At 45.9% G+C, this 21,728-nt stretch overlaps 1 protein-coding gene across 1 annotated transcript; it reads right to left on the minus strand.

Annotated features, from left to right (window-relative positions):
• Window positions 1–1,751: 1,751 nt before the first annotated feature.
• Window positions 1,752–21,272, minus strand: LOC144486343 (ARL14 effector protein-like; the record flags this gene model as incomplete). The annotated part of the gene is made up of 4 exons (XM_078204369.1): window positions 1,752–2,430; window positions 13,181–13,317; window positions 18,573–18,619; window positions 21,158–21,272. Coding segments are annotated over 4 exons (528 nt in total), but the record flags the coding sequence as incomplete, so codon positions are not given.
• Window positions 21,273–21,728: the final 456 nt, after the last annotated feature.

Genomic DNA, 21,728 nt, shown 5'->3' on the forward strand with positions numbered 1-21,728 from the left:
GTGAATGAAATATCCTTTCCTGTTCATGGAGTGAAGCTCAAATCGCAATCAAACCTGAGCACACTCATTCTTCCTTTAATATCTGTAGTAAGTGGTGTTCCACAGGGATCAGTGCTGGGACCTCTATAGTTTATATAAATGATCTGATGGAAAATATGGGCAGTCTGATTAGCAAGTTTGTGGATGACACGAAGATTGGTGGAGTTGCTGATAGTGCCGGGGATTGTCAGAGGATACAACAGGATATCGATAGATTGGAGACTTGGGCACAGAAATGGCAGGTGGAGTTTAATCCGGACAAACGTGAGCTGATGCATTTGGAGGATCAAATTTAGGTGTGAATTATATTGTAAATGGCAGAACCCTTAGGAATTTTAATATACAGAGGGATCTAGGTGTACAGGTGCACAGTTCCCTAAAAGTGGCAACACAAGTGGCCAAGGTGATTAAAAAAGCATATGGCATGCTTGCCTTCATCGGCCAGGGCACTGAGTACAAGAGCTGACAAATCATGTTGCAGCTATATAAAATTTAGTTTGGCTGCATTTGGAGTACTGCATGCAGTTCTGGTCACCACACTACCAGAAGGATGTGGAAGCTTTGGAGAGAATGCAAAGAAGGTTCACAGGATGTTGCCTGGTCTCGAGGGCGTTGGCCATAAGGAGAGGTTGAATAAACTAGAACTGTTTTCACTGGAAAGATGGAGGCTGAGGAGAGACCTGATAGAGGTCTACAAGATTATGAGGGGTATAGGTAGGGTGGCTAGTCAGAGGCTTTTTCCAAGAGTGGAAATGTCAATTACAAGGGGGTACAGGTTCAAGGTGAGAGGGGGAAGGTTGCCACACAGGGAGATGCGCGGGGAAGTTTTTCACACAGAGTGGAAGGTGCCTGGAACGCGTTGCCAGAGGAGGTGGTGGAAGCAGGCACATTAGCAACATTTAAGAGGCATCTGGATGGATACATGAATAGAGAGGGAATACAGGGATATGGACCATGTAAGAGCAGGTTTTTTTAGTTTTGTTAGAGCATCATGATCAGCACGGGCTTGGAGAATCGAAGGGCCTGTTCCTGTGCTGTACTTTTCTTTGTTCTTCTAATATACATCTCAGTACAGGAGACATCTCCTGCAATGGCCTTATTGTCTTATTAAGGGATAATATCTCTGGAGCAAAAGGGAGTATATTTTTTTCTTGAATCTGTAACAATAATAATACACAAATTTCTGCTTATCCACATTTGCTGATAGGTCAGTGATTTGATTAGGTCGGCAGTGCCTGATGCAGGCACCCCACTTGCTGGCCTCCTTGGTCTTGGTTACTGGGTTCTGGAAGACAATTGGAGGGGGTGGGGGATGATGTGGTAGAGGAATGACATTGGAAAGGGAGAGCCGGGAAGGGGAAAGACGATGACATGGGAGGATGGAAATGGCATGTGAGGAGGGAGAAGGGGGATGGCATGGGGTGGGAGGGGGTGCTGGAATGTCCTGAGAAGTGTGAAATGGGGGAATGATATGGGATGGATGAACGGAATGGGATGGGTTTGACATAAGAGGGCAGAGGACAGATAGACTAGCATAAGATCAGGGTCTATGGAAGTATCGTTGCAATAAAGATACTAATTTCACCAGAAATGTCTACCAGTAAAAACTAATTCACGATTGACTAATCACTACTTTTCAAAAGGCAGGTGGGTAAATAGATTCAAGCACTATACCCATAATCTCTTAATTAATTAAGAAGCAGAATGCTATGCAAAGTAGTAAGCTTTATTTACAGTTAATACATGGGCACAGATTAACCCTGACAATTCAATTTTTGCACTGACTTTTTTTTCTGAATTATCCAGTAATTCAAAGTAAACAAAGTAACTAACAAAGGTAGGATTTATTGCTTAAAAAAATTGAATTTGATTATTCAGAGTAGTTACTATACACTTATCCAGCCAATATTAGCACTTGCAGCATACATGAAATATTTAACACTGCTGATCATATAATCATTTCAAATGTTCTAACATTAAAAACCTTTAAATATGTAAAGTATATCTTTTAAGATCTGCAATAGGTTTCCCCTCTATGGAACGTACCTTGGTTTCTTAAGCCAATACTTTGACAAGACTACATTGCCAATTAATCACAGAGGGAAATGGCACATTCTAGTTTAAAGTTATAAATAGAAAGAGCTTTCAAAATCTCTGAAAACCTAGTTCACGTTCTTATTGCGAATTACCTCACCACCTTCAATTTCAATTTGCTCGTACAACCACTTGCGGTCACAGCGACATTCTACTCCACATTTTTGGGAGCCACAGCTAGGGCAGGGGTAGAAGCACCCTAAACAATCCTCATCCAAACAGTCACACCGATCCAGCCTGCTATAGATGAGGAGACCTTGACTGTCGTAAACTTTGCTTTTTATGGGCATCGTTTGCCTGCAAGAACAAACAGGTGAATTTGAGCATTTAGGTTGACACTGCAATGGAAAATATTACACTTAACGCTGCATAAACAAAAGTCTTTCTGTCCTGATCATTGGCATGGAATCAAAGTATTGAATACACCCCACCTTCTAATTCCCATCTGGCACACACTGAATTCCAGCCCGAGTTATCAAAAACAACAAAATCTACACACCCAACATTTTTCAGAAATATAGGGGACGATTCTCCCATTGTGACCCCCAAATTTTCTGGCGGGTCCGGTCGGGAGAATCACGTGTCGGCCATTTCATGGGATTCGCACGTATTCCCGATGCGTGCGCGTCTCCCAGAGCCGGAGAACAGTCGCAGTCGGGACCGCACTGGAAACCGACGGGAAGAGAGGGAAGTCATTTAAATCTTTTAAAATGTATTTTAAATCTATTTTGCATGTGATTATCGGGCCTGGCACGGAACTTGCCGGACCCGATAGCATCTCCCACCCTGCCAGGAGTACTTCATTCCAGTGGGGGTTCAGACTAGCTCCTCACGTTCAGGGAACTAGCGGGAGACTCCGCCGGAGTGAAGGGGGGGGGGAGGGGGGAGAGCAATCGGGACCCCCCCAGGGGGTCGGGCGGCAGGGGGGGTGGTGCTCCCTGGGCATGTGCACCCCAGCAGTGCTGGCCCCCAGCACTGCCCAAGGGGTCAAGTGCCCATGCCCAGGGGGCACTTTGGCACTGCCCACCTGGCATGGAGCAGTGCCAGGGTGGGGCCTATTGTGGGCAGGGCCGAGAGGGCGTTTGGGGGGGTGGGGGATCCTGCTGCCACTCTGCATGGAGATCGGTCTGGGCTGAAGGGAGGCCAGCGATCGGAGCGGGGGAGGGGTGTTGTTCTGCCTCCCAGGGTGGGGTCTGACTCCGAGAAGGGGGGGGGTCTGCCGGAGTGAGGGGGGTGGAGTCATCACCGCTGCTGGGGGGCGGGTAGGCTGGACATCAGGGCGCTCCGGGTTGCGGGTGGGGGAGGGGGGGGGTGTCAGGGCTGGCCCAGGAACTGTTGTGGGGGCCACGATCGGGCTGTGGTGGGGAGCTGGAGGGGCAGCACTGCGGGGATTCCGAGCTGGCCAGCTTACGGGGAGATTGACAGATTGGAGCCAATACGCATGCGCAGAGTTCCGGAGCTGTCAGACTCCAGTGCGAATAGGCCCCGCCCCCCAAGTTTTTAATGATATTCATGATTGTGACCTCTGCACTGCACAGAGTGCGGAGATTCAGGTCTGAAGCTGCACTGAAAAAAAGTCAAGATCTAGACCAGTTTTCTCATCAATTCAGCACTTTTGGGAGAATCGCCCCCATAGACACTGAAGGCTACTCTGTCCATCTTAGCTCATAGCACAGAAAGAGCTACCTTCCCCCAACATCACCAGCACCACAATGACCAGGATTTTTCCCACCACTAACCTACAAAGAAATCTACTCCAAGTGTGCAAAGAAACTCAACTCTAATGTAGCCAGTGTGGACCATCATTCAACCATCACTGTTTTTAATTTGATTGCTCAGACCATTTACAGCATATTCACTTCCATAACAAGTCTGCATTCAAGGTTAAACAGTTCTAGAAGGATCAGGCTTCCCTCATTGATTCAATCCTCTAACATTGCATAGGCCAATCTTGTGCTGCTTGTCACCCACAAAGCTTTAATATTCCTTTGTACCTTGGAGATCAAAGCTGGTCACAGAACTCAGTGCAGTTTGGCCAGAACACAACAGATTGATGAAAAATAATTCGAAGACACTATTTTAATAAAAGGTGTACAATGTGAATGACAGTTTACCATCTCTGACTTTTAGAAAAGGGATAAACAATTGAATTATGGCAGCATGGTGGCACAGTGGTTACCACTGCTGCCTTACAACGCCAGGGACCTGGGTTCAATTCTGGCCTCGAGTCACTGTCTGTGTGGAGTTTGCACATTCTCCCCATGTCTGCGTGGGTTTCCTCCAGGTGCTCCAGTTTCCTCCCACACTCCAAAGATGTAGTGTTAGATTGATTGGCCATGCTAAATTGCCCCTTGGTGTCAGGGGGATTACAGGGTAAATAAATACATGGGGTTTCCGGGATTGGATTGGATTGTTGTTGGTGCAGCCTCGATGGGCTGAATGGCCTCATAGAGTCATAGATGTTTACAGCATGGAAACAGGCCCTTCAGCCCAATTTGTCCATGCCACCCTTTTTTTTAAACCCCTAAGTTAGTCCCAATTGCCCGCAATTGGCCCATATCCCTCTATACCCATCTTACCCATGTAACTGTCTAAACGCTTTTTAAAAGACAAAATTGTACCCGCAAGATTTCAGAGAATTCTACAGTGCAGAAGGAGGCCATTCGGTCTGCACCGACCACAATCCCCCCAGGTCCTACCCCCATAACCCCATGCATTTACCCTGGCTAGTCTCCCTGACACTAAGGGGCAACTTAGCATGGCCAATCCACCTAACCCACACGCCTTTGGAATGTGGGAGGAAACCAGAGCACCCAAAGGAAACCCATGCAGAAACGGGGAGAATGTGCAAGTTCCACACAAACAGTGACCCAAGCCGGGAATCTAACCTGGGTCCCTGGCGCTGTGAGGCAGCAATGCTAACCACTGTGCCACCATGCCTCCCAAAATCTACATTCCCTAACCGGGAATCGAACCCGGGCTGCGGCGGTAAGAGCTGAATGCTAACCACTAGACCACCAGGGAAGTTCTACATTGTAATGAATCTATGATTACTGAAAGATGCTTTAATTTCATTAGTTTGTTTTCAATTTTTGTGTAAAACCAAAATTATGCAAACAGTTGCAGTTTCCCCAATTTTGATATTAATTCTTGGTTCATGTGGCATTGCTAGGAAAACAGAATTTATTGCCCAATGGCAACACTGAAGTGGGGGTGGTGAGCCACCTTCTTGAACTATCGAAGTCTGTGTAGAGAAAGTACTCCCACAATATTGTTCAGTGGGGAATTCCAGGACTTTGATCCAGTCCTCGTCAGAATGGTATGACGATGTGGAGATGCCGACGTTGGACTGGGGTAGGCACAGTAAGAAGTCTCACAATACCAGATTCAAGTGACCACGACACCACACAACCCTGCCACAGCAACCTCTGCAAGACGTGCCGGATCATCGACGTGGATGCCATCATCTCACATGAGAACACCATCCACCAGGTACACGGTACATACTCTTGTGACTTGGCCAACATTGTCTACCTGATACGCTGCAGGAAAGGATGTCCCGAGGCATGGTACATTGGTGAGACCATGCAGACGCTACGACAATCAATGAATGGACACCGCTCGACAATTACCAGGCAGGAGTGTCCCCTTCCTGTCGGGGAACGCATCAGCAGTCAAGGACATTCAGCCTCTTCAGGTAAGCATTCTCCAAGGCAGCCTTCAAGACACACGACAACGCAGAATTGCCAAGCAGAAACTGATAGCCAAGTTCCACACATGAGGACGGCCTCAACCGGGATCTTGGGTTCATGTCACACTATCTGTAACCCCCACAACTTGCCTGGGCTTGCAAAATCTCACTAACTGTCCTGGCTTGAGACAATTCATACCTCTTGAACATGTGCTTAATCCTCTCTCCACTCACATTGACTGCACCTGTAAAGACTTGATTACCTGTTAAGACTCGCATTCCAACCATTATCTTGTAATTGAGTTTGTGTCTATATATGCCCTGTTTGTGAACCCAATCCTCCACTCAACTGATAAAGGGGCAGTGCTCTGAAAGTTCGTGCTACCAAATAAACCTGTTGGACTTTAACCTGGAGTTGTGAGACTTCTTCGAATGGTTTGAGACTTGGGGGCAATGGGAGGGGGAGAGAAGAGCTGCGTGGTGGAACATGGAAATGATGGTGAAGGTCATAGATTTGGAGATGCTTCCCAAGAAATTACAGATACTCATGGCCTTGCATAGAAAGGAGCTGAATTGAGAAGCATAGGACACTGTTACAAGGGAGAATTTATTTGCAAAGGATAGTATTCAGCACACACAAAAAGATAAACTCCAGTTTGGCAGATCTGTTTGACAGATAATGATTCCACTGTCCAGTACAACAACAGACCCTATGACACAAGACATTTTTTTTAAATTACAATTTATCCATTTGTATCAAGTCCATCAGATTCTTTGTACTTCATGATACTCAAACTGTGACACCATTTCTACTGAACTACTATTAACTAAATGTCTTGATTTGATTTATTGTTGTCACATGTATTAGCATACAGTGAAAAGTATTGTTCCCTGCGCACTATACAGACAAAGCATTCCGTTCATAGAGAAGGAAATGAGAGAGTGCAGAATGTAGTGTTACAGTCATAGCTACGGTGTAGAGAAAGATCAACTTAATGCAAGGTAGATCCATTCAAAAGTCTGACGGCAGTAGGGAAGAAGCTGTTCTTGAGTCAGTTGGTATGTGATCTCAGACTTTTGTATCTTTTTCCCGACAGAAGGTGGGAGAGAATGTCCGGGGTGCGTGGGGTCCTTAATTATGCTGGCTGCTTTGCCGAGGCAGCGGGTAGTGTAGACAGAGTCAATGGATGGGAGGCTGGTTTGCGTGATGGATTGGGCTACATTCACGACCTTTGGTAGTTTCTTGCGGTCTTGGGCAGAGCAGGAGCCATACCAAGCTGTGATACAACCAGAAAGAATGCTTTCTATGATGCATCTGTAAAAATTGGTGAGAGTCGTAGCTGACATGCCAAATTTCCCGAGTCTTCTGAGAAAGTAGAGGTGTTGGTGGGCTTTTGTAACTAGTGTTGGAATGGGGGGGGACCAGACAGGTTGTTGGTGATCTGGACACCTAAAAACTTGAAGCTCTCGACCCTTTCTACTTCATCCCCGTTGATGTAGACAGGGGCATGTTCTCCTCTATGCTTCCTGAAGTCGATAACAATCTCCTTCGTTTTGTTGACATTGAGATTATTGTCACCGCACCAGTTCATCAGATTATTTATCTCATTCCTGTACTCTGTCTCGTCAATGTTTGAGATCTGTCCCACTACGGTGGTGTCGTCAGCAAACTTGAAAATCAAGTTGATGGGAATTTGGCCAGTCATAGGTGTATAAGGAGTATAGTAGGGGGCTGAGAACACAGCCTTGGGGGGCACCTGTGTTGAGGATGATCGTGGAGGTGGTGTTGCCTATCCTTACTGATTGTGGTCTGTGAGTTAGGAAGTTCAAGATCCAGTCACAGAGGGAGGAGCCGAGGCCCAGGCCACGGAGTTTGGAGATGAGTTTCCCTGGAGCTGTGAAGCAGCAGTGCTAACCACTGTGCTACCATGCCGCCCATCCTAGTGGTCTAGGATGCTTGGGCCTCTGGTGGAACAGGACATGTGTATGCTCTTGAGTGTTGAAGGCTGAGCTGTAGTCAATAAATAGGAGTCTGACACAGGTGTCTTTGTTATCTAGATGTTCCAAGGTTGAGAGCAGGGCCAGGGAGATGGCGTCTGCTGTGGACTTGTTGTGGCGTTCGGCAAACTGTAATGGATCCAGGTAGTCCAGGTGGCTGGAATTGATTTGTGCCATGACTAGCTTTTCGAAGTACTTCATAATGATGGATGTCAGAGCCACCAGACGATAGTCATTGAGGCACGCTGCTTTGGTTTTTCTTAGGTACCGGGATGATGGTTATCTTCTTAAAGCAGATACGAACCTCAAATTGTTGTAAAGAGACGTTGAAGATGTCTGTGAATACTCCCCACCAGCTGATCCACGTAGGATCTGAGTGCTCGTCCGTGCACCCCATCTGGGCCAGTCGCCTTTCATGGGTGGACCTTCGAGAAAGCTGTGACCCCAGATACACATTCACCCAGGGCTTCCAGAGTGGAGGGCATGCTCTCGCTGACCTCTTGCTCAAAACGGGCATAGAATGCATTGAGCTCGTCAGGGAGGGGTGCATTGGAGCCGGTGATTTTACATGCCTTCATCTTGTAGCCTGTTATGTCTTGCAGACCTTGCCATAGTCAGCGGGGGTCTGTGTGGCTAGCCTGGGACTCTAGCTTGGTCCGGTGCTATCTTTTGGCATCTTTGATGGATCTCCTTAGATCATATCTGGCTTTCTTGTATAGGCGCGGGTCGCCTGACTTGAACACCTCGGACCTGGACTTCAGCAAGCAGTGGATATCCCTGTTCATCCATGGTTTCTGGTTGGGGAACACACGGATTTGCTTCTTTGGCACACAGTCTTCGACACACTTACTAATGAAGTCAGTTACTGTAGTGGCGTACTCGTTCAGGCTGGTCACAGAGTTTTTAAATACTGACCAGTCACTGACTCCAAGCAGTCCCGTAGGAGATCATCCGATTCCTCAGACCAACATTGCACGACTTTCTTTGATGGATTCTCCCGCTTCAGCTGTAAGCCAGGAACAGGAGGACAGCCTTGTGGTCTGATTTGCCAAAGTGTGGGCAGGCGATAGAGCGGTAGGCATGTTTGATATTTGTGTCACAGTGATACCCTCCAGTGCAGAAAGAGGCCATTTGGCCCATCGAGTCTGCACCAACCACAATCCCACCCAGGCCCTACCCCCATATCCCTACATATTTACCCACTAATCCCTCTAACCTACACATCTCAGGACCCTAAGGGGCAATTTTAGCATGGCTAACCAACCTAACCCACACATCTTTGGACTCTGGGAGGAAACCGGAGCACCCGGAGGAAACCCACGCAGACACGGGGAGAATGTGCAAACTCCACACAGACAGTGACCCAAGACAGAACCCAGGCCCCTGGAGCTGTGAAGCAGCAGTGCTAACCACTGTGCTACCGTGCCACCCATCCTCGTGGTCTAGGATGCTTGGGCCTCTGGTGGAACAGGACATGTGTATGCTCTTGAGCTTGGCCTGATTGAAGTCTCCGGCCACGATGAACAAGGCCTCGGGTTGTTTCGTCTCAAGGCTATTCGTAGTTGTGCATATTTCGTCCAGCATGATCTTCACGTCTGCATGGGATGGGATATAAACCGCCATCAGGATAACGGAGGTGAACTCCCGCAGAAGGTAATAGGGGCAGCATTTTAGCGTCAGGTATTCTAGTTCTGGGGAGCAGAAACTTGATGTGGAGATGCCGGCATTGGACTGGGGTAAGCACAGTAAGAAGTCTTACAACACCAGGTTAAAGTCCAACAGCTGTTGGACTTTAACCTGGTGTTGTTAGACTTCTTACTGAGCAGAAACTTGCCAGTATTGCTACATCTAGGCACCAAGAGGTGTTGATTAGGAAGTAGACCCCATCTCCCCTAGCCTTGCCTGAGACCGCTGTATGGTCCATTCGATGGATTGAGAAGCCCTCTGGTTGTAGGGCGGAGTCCAGTGAAGCAAGAGTGAGCCATGTCTCCGTGAAACAGAGTACACAGCAGACCTTCAGTTTCCTTTGGAAAATGTCAGCTGTGGAGTTGCATTCAATGAATTTTAGAGTTATTGATCACACCCCATTGTTGGTTCCACAATGCAATTGTTAATATTCTGTTTAATTGCATAAATGAGAATTGAAAAATATTTGTTGTATCTTATTAAACACAAGAAATAGAAACAGGAATAGGTCATGAGGTTTGGGCCTACTCTGCCATTCAATAAGATCGTGGCTGATTTTCTACATGACTTTGTCACGCTAACCTTTGATTTACTTAAAAATTCAAAGATCTATCGCTCTCTATATCCACAGCCCTCTAATATTGAGAATGTCAAATACTCTCAACCCTTTGAGTGAAGATGTTTCCCTTCATCTCAATCCTCAATGACTGATCTCTTATCCTGAGACTGTGATCTGCTAGTTCTAGATTCTTCAGACAAGGGAAACAGCCCCTCAGCATCTACTCTGTCAAGCCCTCTAAGGAGTTCATATATTTCAATGGGGTCACCTTACATACTTCTCAAGCTGTTTCTCTGAAGAGGTATTTACTTTATTTCAACTTGAAAATATTGGGCTAATAAGAAATGCTCCTTCTTCTCCAAAGAGGTAACTTCTGAATCCCAATGGGAGACACGAAGAATTCAGTTTCTATCCACCCCCTGCAACATGTGAAGTTTGACTCTCATCCTTGGATTTCATCCCTCTTGGAATTATCGTTAATCGAGTTTTAGTGTGAGAAGAGGATCCAGTAACTGGAAAGGAAGGGAAGCCTTGGCCTTGTGTGGTTTTATTTTTGCTCATAAATCAGTTTCTGGATTTTTACAACAGATTGTTTCTGCTTCTTTCTTTTTCCCTCCGCCATTCAGGACATGGTGTGGGACATCACTAATTGTACTTTGCTGAAAAGAGAGAGGCATGTTGCCAAAACTTTTCATCTGGCGTCCATTAGGACAAATACAAGAATGCCAAATTTCAAACGATCACAACAATTTATAGCACAGGAGAAAAGGGTGCTGAACGATTGGCAATTCGACTTGGAGTGGCCAAGGCCATGGAGAAAGCAAAGGAAACTATAGGCTCCCCAAGTTCCGCAGTAATTCAAAAAAGGCACAAGGCATTGGACATATTTCTTTTGTTGTGGACTTGTTGTGGCGTTCGGCAAACAGGTCCCTGCAACAAACAATTAAAACAAACCCCATTACAAGCTCGACTGGTTATTTTAAATTGGTTGTTAGTGCAGCTCTTGGCACACTCAAGATTGTTCAGCAAGTGCAGCCCAATCATGGAATCACATCTCATCATTAAAGTTTTGTTTTTGGTCTTGCAAGTGCGGTGTGGTTGAGTACAGTCTGTATTATGAACAGCCAGAAGAACATGTTGTTTGATTCGATCGGCCAATTATTGGGATGTGTCTGGCATCACACCAGCTCTGAATTTCATACAGAATACTGCCCAATTGTGTAGTAATACTTTTGGACTGACTGCAACATCCTGTTAATGCCACTGCCACTGCATAGCCGCACCATGAAACAGGTTGCTTCACCTGTTGTTCCAATTGTTGAGATACTTTGCCTTTCCAGGGTAAAATGAGATAGATCAGACACTTTTCAGGTTCAAAATTGGGGACCTTTGGTCCATTTGTTAGTTTGCCTGATACACCGTGAGTAATGATCTGATCAGGAGAGACACTGTCCAGCAGGACAACTGTGTGCTCTCTATTTTTGCATCGAGTTTTGCAAGGTGAGCAAATGGCTAGGGTGCTATTTACAAGATATCTGATAAAGCCAATCATAAAGTCATAAACTTTGGATTTCTCAGCTAGTATGCATTAGACTGCTCCATCTCAAAAGTGAACTTGAGTGGGGATAAAGCACATTAAGGTGTGTGAGGAAATCCTCACACACAGTTAGTTGCAATTCAAAAAATCAATAAATGCATCACCCAAGTAACAGAAATATTATTGTCTGGAGACAAACAAATTCAGGAGGAAAGCAATTAAAAGAAGACATTTCATGGAAGAGGAGAAGAAAACCAGTTAAATATGTCGTTGCTGGAAGCTAGAAATTGTGTTATTTAAGCGTTGGAAAAACCAGAGTTTTCTAGCCGATGTAGCTGAAAAGGCTTTCAGTTTAGTTGGCTGTGCACAATAACTTAATGGAGAGAATTTTGAATAACTGGATACAGAAATTAGCTCCTTTGATTAGAATCTCATTGATCATGAATCAGCCCCAGTTTATTATTTTTGGTGCCTTGTTTGAATGATCCATTAGGAAAAAAACAGTTCAATGAATAAGATGCATTACTAGCAAACTGGCCAGACAATTCACTAACCAGAATGCAGAATTTACAAAATGCAGTTAGTTGTTTATCTCAAGTAATACAATTTGCTGCAGTTACACAAAGAGCACAGGGAACTTTTGTGGCCTCGGTTTTCTGATAATCCAAAGAGGGCTGCATTGAATGAGTCAAATGCACTCAAGGCGCAAGCAAATTATAGGATTGCAGGCAAATTACTTGATGTGTGCTTAAATGTCAGTGCTGTTAGCTCCAAGGATTCTATTAAAGGGGGTGAAGTTGACGCGCAACCAAGCATCAGGGATACTCAGGCAGACATGCTGAGGTTTTCAAACCCGAGCCCACAGACCTGAGCACTTTGTGAAGGACCTTTGATTTCTGGTATTTTTCTGCACATGCTGTCTTCACAATCTTTTTAATTCTTGTTGCTGTAACACGTTTTCCTCCACACAGGCACTGCTTTCCTATTGGGAGCTGATGCTTTCATAGAATCATACAGTGCAGAAAGAGGCCATTCGGCCCATCGAGTCTGCACCAACCACAATCCCACCCAGGCTCTATCCCCATAACCTCATGTATTTATTTTAGCTAGTCCCCCTGACACTAAGGGGTAATTTAGCATGACCATTCCAGCTAACCTGCACATCTTTGGACTGTGGGAGGAAACTGAAGGAAACCCAGAGAAAACTGACGCAGACAAGGGGAGAATGTGCAAACTCCACATAGACGGTGACCCAAGCCAGGAATTGAACCCGGGTCCCTGGCGCTGTGAGGCAGCAGTGCTAACCACTGTGCCGCCTGTTGTTTCAGAATTTCAGCTCAGAACTGTGCACCAACACACCTCAACAACAACAACCTCTCCCACCTCTTACGGGGAAGGTTTAAAAACCACTGCATTCCCCACCATTTATCCACTTTCCCCAAGTGAAACTTCAAAATCAATTCCCATCCCTCATCTCAATGGCTAAGAGGTGCTGGGTCCAGATCAAACCCAATGTGGACTCAATCATTCAACTTTATTTTTCAAATGTTAAAAAGAACAATCACATATATCTTACCTGTCTGCATTAGATTGACTTGATGGCTTCGTCTGTAGTTTCCGTTTCTCTCTCCGACTGGTTTCTGGTGTGAACTCTGTTATTTGACGACCCGGATTAGCAAACTGTAGGGACCTGAGTGTTTTTGTGGTCCGTGCCTATGGAAGTTTCAAAAAAAGCAAACAGATATAGGTTATCTGTACAATGGCAATTTGTATTAACACTTGCTTTCTCGAGTTGAGACATGGCAAATAACCAGAATGTGAATAGGTTGGTTGTGCCCTGTTAATTTGCACCAGATCCAGCAGCTCTTCACTGTCTTTTTTTTTTGCCGACCCCAGTCAAGGTATCTTTTCACTTTTTACTAATCTCGGCTAGCCTACAACACTAGATCGGAGCAGACAGCTGCCCTTTTCTAAACTTGGTTATGCTACTCTGAAAAGTTGCCTGGTATCAGTTAACAATGACTCCAAAACCCTTTGATTTGCCTGGTCTCTATTTTCGTTAGGCAGTCTAATTAATATGAGCAGTATACAGCAGTGTGGGAAATTAGGTGCTAACCAGGTTCCTACCAGTATCCCAGTGTTTGATGTATAGGCTAGCTTGAGAAAAAGGTATTCTTTGCATAATGCGTGTTCTTAAACCCTGACATTATCCAAGTTCCTTAAGTTTGCACATTCTCCATGCCGCAAGTTGGACTCCACGATCTTGAAATACAATTGACGAAAATCAGTTATTAAATGTCAGTATAGGTCATGAGGCAAAACTAATTCCAAGGTGAGAACATGCGTTAAAAACTGAGTTCGCGTGCTCCTGCGCTTCCATCTTTCAAAAACTTCCACTGACAATTTCTTCAGTATAAAGTGGACAAGGGGCCATTCCACAGGCCAGATTTTGTGGGTTTTCTCCCTTTGAAGGATTTTAGAATCAAAACAATTCTCAAATCTACACAGTCAGTGGTTGTACTTGCTCAGTTTTGCAGTAAATGGCACGACTCAAAGTCTGAATCTAATCTCAGAGCTCGTCTAGTTGTGAGTGTTCTTGTCTTACTCTTAAGGACATCTGAAGACATCACAGAAGGAGACTATTCAGCTGGGTTTTCTCACTTAGTCCCATTCTCCAGACCTTCCTGCACACCCTTTAACATTTCTACTTTTCAAATATTTATTTATTTTGAATGCTATTTTGGATCCTGCTTCCACCACTGTTTCCAGTGGGGCATTACCTCTCCGAACTACCCTCCGCATGGAATGGTTTTCCCTTCTAAACGCTCCTTTCATTATTTTGGTGCCAATTTTAAATTTATGGCCTCTAGCTACCAATCCACCAATCAGCAAACGGTTAGTCCCCAATAATTAAGCAGACCCCGTATCAACAACTTATTTTAACATAGCACCTTCAACATAATAAACCATCCCAAGGTGCATCACATCAGCATTATAAAACAGAGTATGAAATCAAGCCACATAAGGAGATAAAAAGCCAGATGATCAAAAGCTTGGTCAAAGAGGTAGGTTTTATGATGTGTCTTAAAAGAAGGAAGTGAGATAGAAAGACTGAGAGATGCAAGGAAGAAATTCAACAGTTTGGAACCGTAGCACCTGAAGATGTGGCCACCCACAAGGGAGCAATTATAACTGGGAGTGTGCAAGAGGCGGGATTAAAGGAGCGCAGATATTTTGGAGGGTTTTGGGACAGGAGGGATTTTAAAACAAGGATGGCAATTTAAAGATCAAGACATTGCCTGACCAGGAGCCAAAATTGGTCAGTAAGCACAGGGGTGATAGGGGAACAGGACTTGGTGTGTGTTAAGACATGGGCAGCTTTGGATGCCATTAACCAGGTAGAGGTGGGTTGGCATAGTCAAGTCTGGAGGTATCACTTGGTTGGATTGAGTATTAAACCACAAAAAGATGCAGCATGCTAATCTTAGCTCTTGTTACATTTGTCCATTTTTAGCTCAATTTCAAATTCAATGTCAAGTTATCCACACTGGGTGAGAGTTTCAATAACAGATTGTAATGACTTCAATCAGGCATATGAGGTTGGCTACTTAATCAGGGAGTATGAACTCCCTGATTAATGCCCACAGGCTCCCAAGCGTGCTCTTTTTGCAACCTTGTGGAGTCCGTGGACCATGCCTATGTTCTATGTTATAGGCTGCACAACTTTTTCAGTTTTCTCTACAGGTCCAGGCAGCGGGCGATCGACGGGGTCGTCCATCCTGACTGTCTGCCTCCTACCGCAGCTATATTCGGGGCCAGGTGTCCCTGGAGAGGGAGCATGCGGTGTCCACGGGCACAGCTGACGCCTTCCACGCCCGCTGGGCACCGCAGGGGTTGGGGTGTATTATAAACCCCGAAAATCACATAATGATTTAATGTTTTAAGTTTCCTTTCGACTTTGTTTTTTGTTTGGGCTGTTCCCCCTCCTTTTGGGGAGCTGCCCCTTTTAATTTGTCCCTAAGTTAATTTGAGTTTGTTTATTTGGTTGATATTGAAAGATATCCCTGATTAATGCCCACAGGCTCCCAAGCGTGCACTTTTTGCAACCTTATGGAGTCCGTGGACCATGTCTACGTTCTATGTTATAGGCTGCACAACTTTTTCAGTTTTCTCTACAGGTCCAGGTAGCAGGCAATCGACGGGGTTATCCAACCCGACTGTCTTCCCCGCTACCGCAGCCGGGTGTGCCTGGAGAGGCAGCATGCGGTGTCCATAGAACCATAGAAAATTACAGCTCAGAAACAGGCCTTTTGGCCCTTGTCTGTGCCGAACCATTTTTTGCCTAGTCCCACTGACCTGCACTTGGACCATATCCCTCCACACCCCTCTCATCCATGAACCCGTCCAAGTTTTTCTTAAATGTTAAAAGTGACCCCGTATTTACCACTTTATCCGGCAGCTCATTCCACACTCCCACCACTCTCTGCGTGAAGAAGCCCCCTCTAATATTCCCTTTAAACTTTTCTCCTTTCACCCTTAACCCATGCCCTCTGGTCTTTTTCTCCCCTAGCCTCAGCGGAAAAAGCCTGCTTGCATTCACTCTATCTATACCCATCAAAATCTTATACACCTCTATCAAATCTCCCCTCAATCTTCTACGCTCCAGGGAATAAAGTCCCAACCTATTCAATCTCTCTCTGTAACTCAGCTTCTCAAGTCCCGGCAACATCCTTGTGAACCTTCTCTGCACTCTTTCAACCTTATTTACATCCTTCCTGTAACTAGGTGACCAAAGGGTCCGAGGGCACTGTTAAAGGCTTCAGTGCCCTCTGGGCACAGCTAGGACTGGGTGTATTATTGACCCGTTTAATCACATTTTAATTTGATGTTTTGAGTTTCCTTTCTGCTTTATCTTTTGTTTTGGGCGGTTCCCTTCCTTTTAGGGAGCTGCCCTTTTTGAGTTGTCCCTAAGTTAAGTTGATTTTGTTTATTTGGTTTGAACACAAAAGGAATTCCCTGATTAAGGCCATAATTGCTTGCCCAATCAGGGAGCTTCACCGTTTATAAAAATGGGAGTGTCAGGTCTTCTAGCACCCTAGATTCTGACTGTGTACCAGAAGCATGCTGGGAGGTGAGCATGTAACTAAAGGGAATCTGGTGCAGGGACACTGGCCTCTGAGGAGTTATTTCACAGATTGGCTGGGATAAGGGTGAATTTAATACTCAAGGGTGAAGTCAGATACTCAACTCAGGGTTAAGTGTGATTGCAAACAGGTTAGTTTAATGGCAGAATATTACCAGGGAGAGGGATGGTGTTGGTAGCCAGTGAACAAAGTTTGAAGGGGGAACTGAAAACATTAGCTACAGTCTTTCTGCTATTTAATTGAGGAAATGTCTGCTTCTCCAGTACTGGATGGCAGATAAGCAATCTGATAACTTAACAACAGTGAAGGAGCTGAGAGATGTGATGATGAGACAGAGCTGACTGTCATCACTGTTCATGTGAAAAATAACAAATACTTTTGGATGTTTGAGTGCCAGTGTGTAGATGAGAAATAGGAGGGGGCCAAGGCTACATCCTTGAGAGATACCAGTCAAAACTGTATGGGAGCAGGAGGAAAAGCCATTGCAAGTGATGCTATGATTAAACAGACAGGAATGGAACCAGGTGAGAGCAGTCCCACCCAACTGAATGACAATGGAGAGGTGTTGGAGGAGGGTAGTCTGGTTAACCATGCCAGAGGTTGCAGTCAGGTTAAGAGTGAGGAGGGAAAGTTTGCCTTTGTGACTTTAAGCCCTGTTTTGATACATTTTGTTGATGTCTTTTACATAAGAACATAAGAAATAGGAGCAGGAGTGGGCCATCTCGCCCCTTGAGCCTGCCCCGCCATTCAATAAGATCATGGCTGATCTGAAGTGGATCAGTTCCACTTACCCACCTGATCCCCATAACTCCCTAATTCCCTTACCGATCAGGAATCCATCTGTGATTTAAACATATTCAACGAGGTAGCCTCCACCACTTCAGTGGGCAGAGAATTCCAGAGATTCACCACCCTGAGAGAAGAAGTTCCTCCTCAACTCTGTCCTAAACTGACCCCCCTTTATTTTGAGGCTGTGCCCTCTAGTTCTAGTTTCCTTTCTAAGTGGAAAGAATCTCTCCATCTCCACCCTATCCAGCCCCTTCATTATCTTATAGGTCTCTATAAGATCCCCCCCTCAGCCTTCTAAATTCCAACGAGTACAAACCCAATCTGCTCAGTCTCTCCTCATAATCAACACCCCACATCTCTGGTATCAACCTGGTGAACCTTCTCTGCACTCCCTCCAAGGCCAATATATCCTTCTGCAAATAAGGGGACCAATACTGCGCACAGTATTCCAGCTGCGGCCTCACCAATGCCCTGTACAAATGCAGCAAGACATCTCTGCTTTTATATTCTATCCCCCTTGCGATATAGGCCAACATCCCATTTGCCTTCTTGATCACCTGTTGCACCTGCAGACTGGGTTTTTGCGTCTCATGCACAAGGACCCCCAGGTCCCTTTGCACAGTAGCATATCAACTTGTTTTAACATCTCCACTTGTTTTAGGGCCTCAATTTGTCTAACTTCCCCTTCATGCCCTTTCCATGACTTTAATGACCACTATCCTAAATAATATATCATGTCAGCTCATGACTAATAAAGCCACAATACTGACAGATCAAACATAGATCTTGCCTCCACAAAGACCGACCATAAAACAGTGATTCTGCTATCAAGAGGCTGCAGTGAATTGTTGGATAGTATCTGAACTACAGAATTAGTGCCTCTATTCTCAGTTGTGCTAGTTCTTGGCTACAAAGACCAGCATATCGCATTTGGTTGGATTGTGTGTTAACCCACAAAAAGATGCAGCATGCTATTCCCAGTTCTTGTCACATTTGTCCATTTTCAGGTCAATTTCAAATGCAAGGTTAACTTACCGCAATTGCTGAATACTTGGGTTGCGATGCCACCAGTAAATGGATTACTGCAATAATTTAAATAGTTAAGAAAAAGCGTTTTAAGACAAATCCGGTTAAAATAATTTAAGCAGGGACAGTGCTTCAATTTTCCCATCAACTTTTAAAAACAGCCAAGAACAGGGACAGTCAGTGCAACTTTGTAATCAACACTAACATTTTCACCAACACTTCTAAGCATTTTTCCTTTAGAGTATGCAATCAAGTGAAAACAAACATTAAAATATGCATTCAGAAACAGAGTGCTGGAAAAACTCAGGTCTGGCAGCATCTGATTTTTATTTCTGAACTCCAGCATTTGCAGTATTTTGCTTTTATTAAAAAACGTATTATTTCATGCTTCCACTCCCATGAAAGTGCATTTTCTCCTCCCCCTGCTGCTGAGTCATTCAGAAAACGTACTTGTGGTTCATCCATTAGCAGAGATGAGTATGAATTAAAAATGTTACACAAAGCCTGCATAAAATCTAGGAGCATATTTTTAAAATCCTTAGATCTGTGCAAACCTCCTATGCACCCAGATAGAAGTCCCCTCTACCCGTGGCTACATTCGCAGCCTTGGAGAGGGAGAATGCGGTATCCACCAATATACTTCAGTCTTTCTGTGACTGGTGGGCACCACAGGGGTTGGGGTACATCACCCCCGGGATTGATGTTTTGGTTCAGTCAGTGCTCCACCAGGCGCTATCATCCCCCGGTCATTTCTATTTAATTTTTTTATTTTCAAAGTGTGGAATAGAAGCAAAACATCATTGCCAGTAGCTCTGCAATTGCCACCATGTTGGCAGTTGTGATTTTTAACACTAGTGACCGAGTGATAACCTTGATGCCAATACCAGTCGCGAGCCCCAAACTGAATACTGAAGCACAAACAACATCTGTTGGCTGCAAACAACCAAAACTAAATTCTAAAGTGCACGCAGGAGCCTCCTTTGTTACTTAGACTATCAATGCAGCTGCCTCTATTCGCTCTTCCGTCCCCTAGCCAAGCATCTTCCCCCTGCCCTAGCCACGAATCCACATCCGTCCCTAGTTCCTTTATCACACCTCCTGCCCTCTCCAAGCTCATCTTGTCCATGAGACCTGCCAGCTGCTCTCTTGATCATATTCCTATCAAACTGCCAACAGTTGCCTCTTCAGACACTGACCCACCCGCTCCTTTTCAAATCTTCCACCAACCCCTTCAAAAAAAAATTTGGTCCTTACAAGCTACTTATAAATCCAATCTTTTTCTCTCCCAAATCCTGAATGTGCTAGTATCGCCCAGATTTATGGCCATTTTATCCTCAACTCCACATCCGAACTTCTCAGATTAGGTTTCCACCCCAGAACTGGCATGGACATATTTGAAGTAACACATAGCATCCCTTAACACTATCACTCCTCATTCTTCCTGATTTCTCTGCAGCCTGTGACAAACCACACCAGGCTCCAACAATGCCTGTCTGTTTAGCTGAGTGGGATTGGCTTTGCCTTGTTCCACTCTTGTCTATCTGGTTGGTCATTGTAAGAGATTCTCCTATGGTGACTTCTCTTCAATTTCCTCCGCCCTCCCCCCGTTACCTCTGGAGCTCCCCCGACTCCAATGATCTATCCTCCAGTATCCTAACTTGCATAATTACAGTCCCCTTGCCCTCTGTCATCACTGACCGACCCAAGGTCTACGAACCTTATTCTGCTGTCAAACTACCCAGCCCTCCCCATCTCTGCCACCTTCTTCAGCCCTACAATGTTTCAAGAATCTGCTGTCCTCAGAAAACTGGCCTCTTGTACATTCCCCACTTCCTTCACTCCACTTTTGGAGGATATGCCTTCAGCCCCAAGCGTTGGCATTCCCTCACTAGCGTCCTTTAGGACACATGTGAAGATCTACCTCTTTGACCAAGCTTTTAGTTTCCTGTCCTTTGTTGGCCTGGCACCAGTGAAGTGTCTTTGGGTGTTTGGTTACATGAAGGTGCTATATAAATGCAAGTTGTCCTTGTTGTGACAAGTCAGTGACGCAAGGGCCCACAGTACTGTGCCGAAACTGGAAACTTCTCATGTCAACTAGTTACCGTGTGATTGTACCTTGCCACCAAGGAAGGAGTGGCAATGACAGTGCAACAAGATCATCAATTTTGATATTAAATGTTGACATAGGACATAACTTGTAGCAAACAGCAGAGCAGCTCGACCACTGAAACAGTGGAAATAATTCCTTTAAAATCCGATTGAGACATTGAGGGGCTCAGGCACAGGAGGGAGGACAAGCCCGGCCCCAGCGCGGAGGCTGCCAGCCTGGGGAGGGGGCTTCCCGGTCTTGACAGCTGCCGGAGCGGTCAATCCGATTGCTCCAGCCCCGGGTTTTCCTCCTCTCCCGCCCCACTCCAGTTGGGGCGGAGGGTGTTCCTGTGGGAAGGGAACAAACTTCACCTTTCTCCGCGCCGGTTTCGGAGCTCGCTGGCCCGGTTTGCCGCTATTGCGTGCGTTCCCGCCTGGCTTCCTGGCGCCACTGTCGGCCGGCTGCGGCCTCTGGCTCTCCATCGGTCCCGCTCCGCCCCGCTCACCTGCTTCAGCGGCCGCATCGCCCCCTTCAGCTTCCGCATTTTCCACACAGCCGGCGACCGTTAGGGCCGCACACACGCGCCGTGACGCCTGCGCCCCGGACTCCGGACTCCGGCCTTAGGGGATGGGCTAGCTAATGATTGACAGTGGCAAGGACCAATCGCCTTCGCAGGCGGTCTGGGCTCTTGAAGCCGATTGGTCCAGCCTCCTGTCAATCATTATTCTGGGCTCGTAGGTGGATGACTCGGTGGAGGGGGCGGTGAACTAATGATTGACAGGAGGATGCACCAATAGTTGTTAACTCAGGCCGTGACTGACAGGGGGATGAACCAATAGGTGTTCGGAAAACCATGGAGTGACAGGAGTATAGACCAATCAGAGCGGAGTCCCGGGAGTGACGTCACGCGAGGCGGGTGATAGATGACTGACAGTCAAATGCACCAATAATACTTCAGATTGATCGGTTGCCAGGCTGCGCCTCGTCCAATGGGTGAGGTAGTGGGCGGGATTAGCGTGAGACATGGGTAGTGGGCGGATCCTTAGTCGATTTAAACAAGAGAGGGTCTGGAGTGG

Source organism: Mustelus asterias, unplaced genomic scaffold (genome assembly GCF_964213995.1).
Source record: "Mustelus asterias unplaced genomic scaffold, sMusAst1.hap1.1 HAP1_SCAFFOLD_312, whole genome shotgun sequence".
Taxonomy (NCBI): domain Eukaryota; kingdom Metazoa; phylum Chordata; class Chondrichthyes; order Carcharhiniformes; family Triakidae; genus Mustelus; species Mustelus asterias.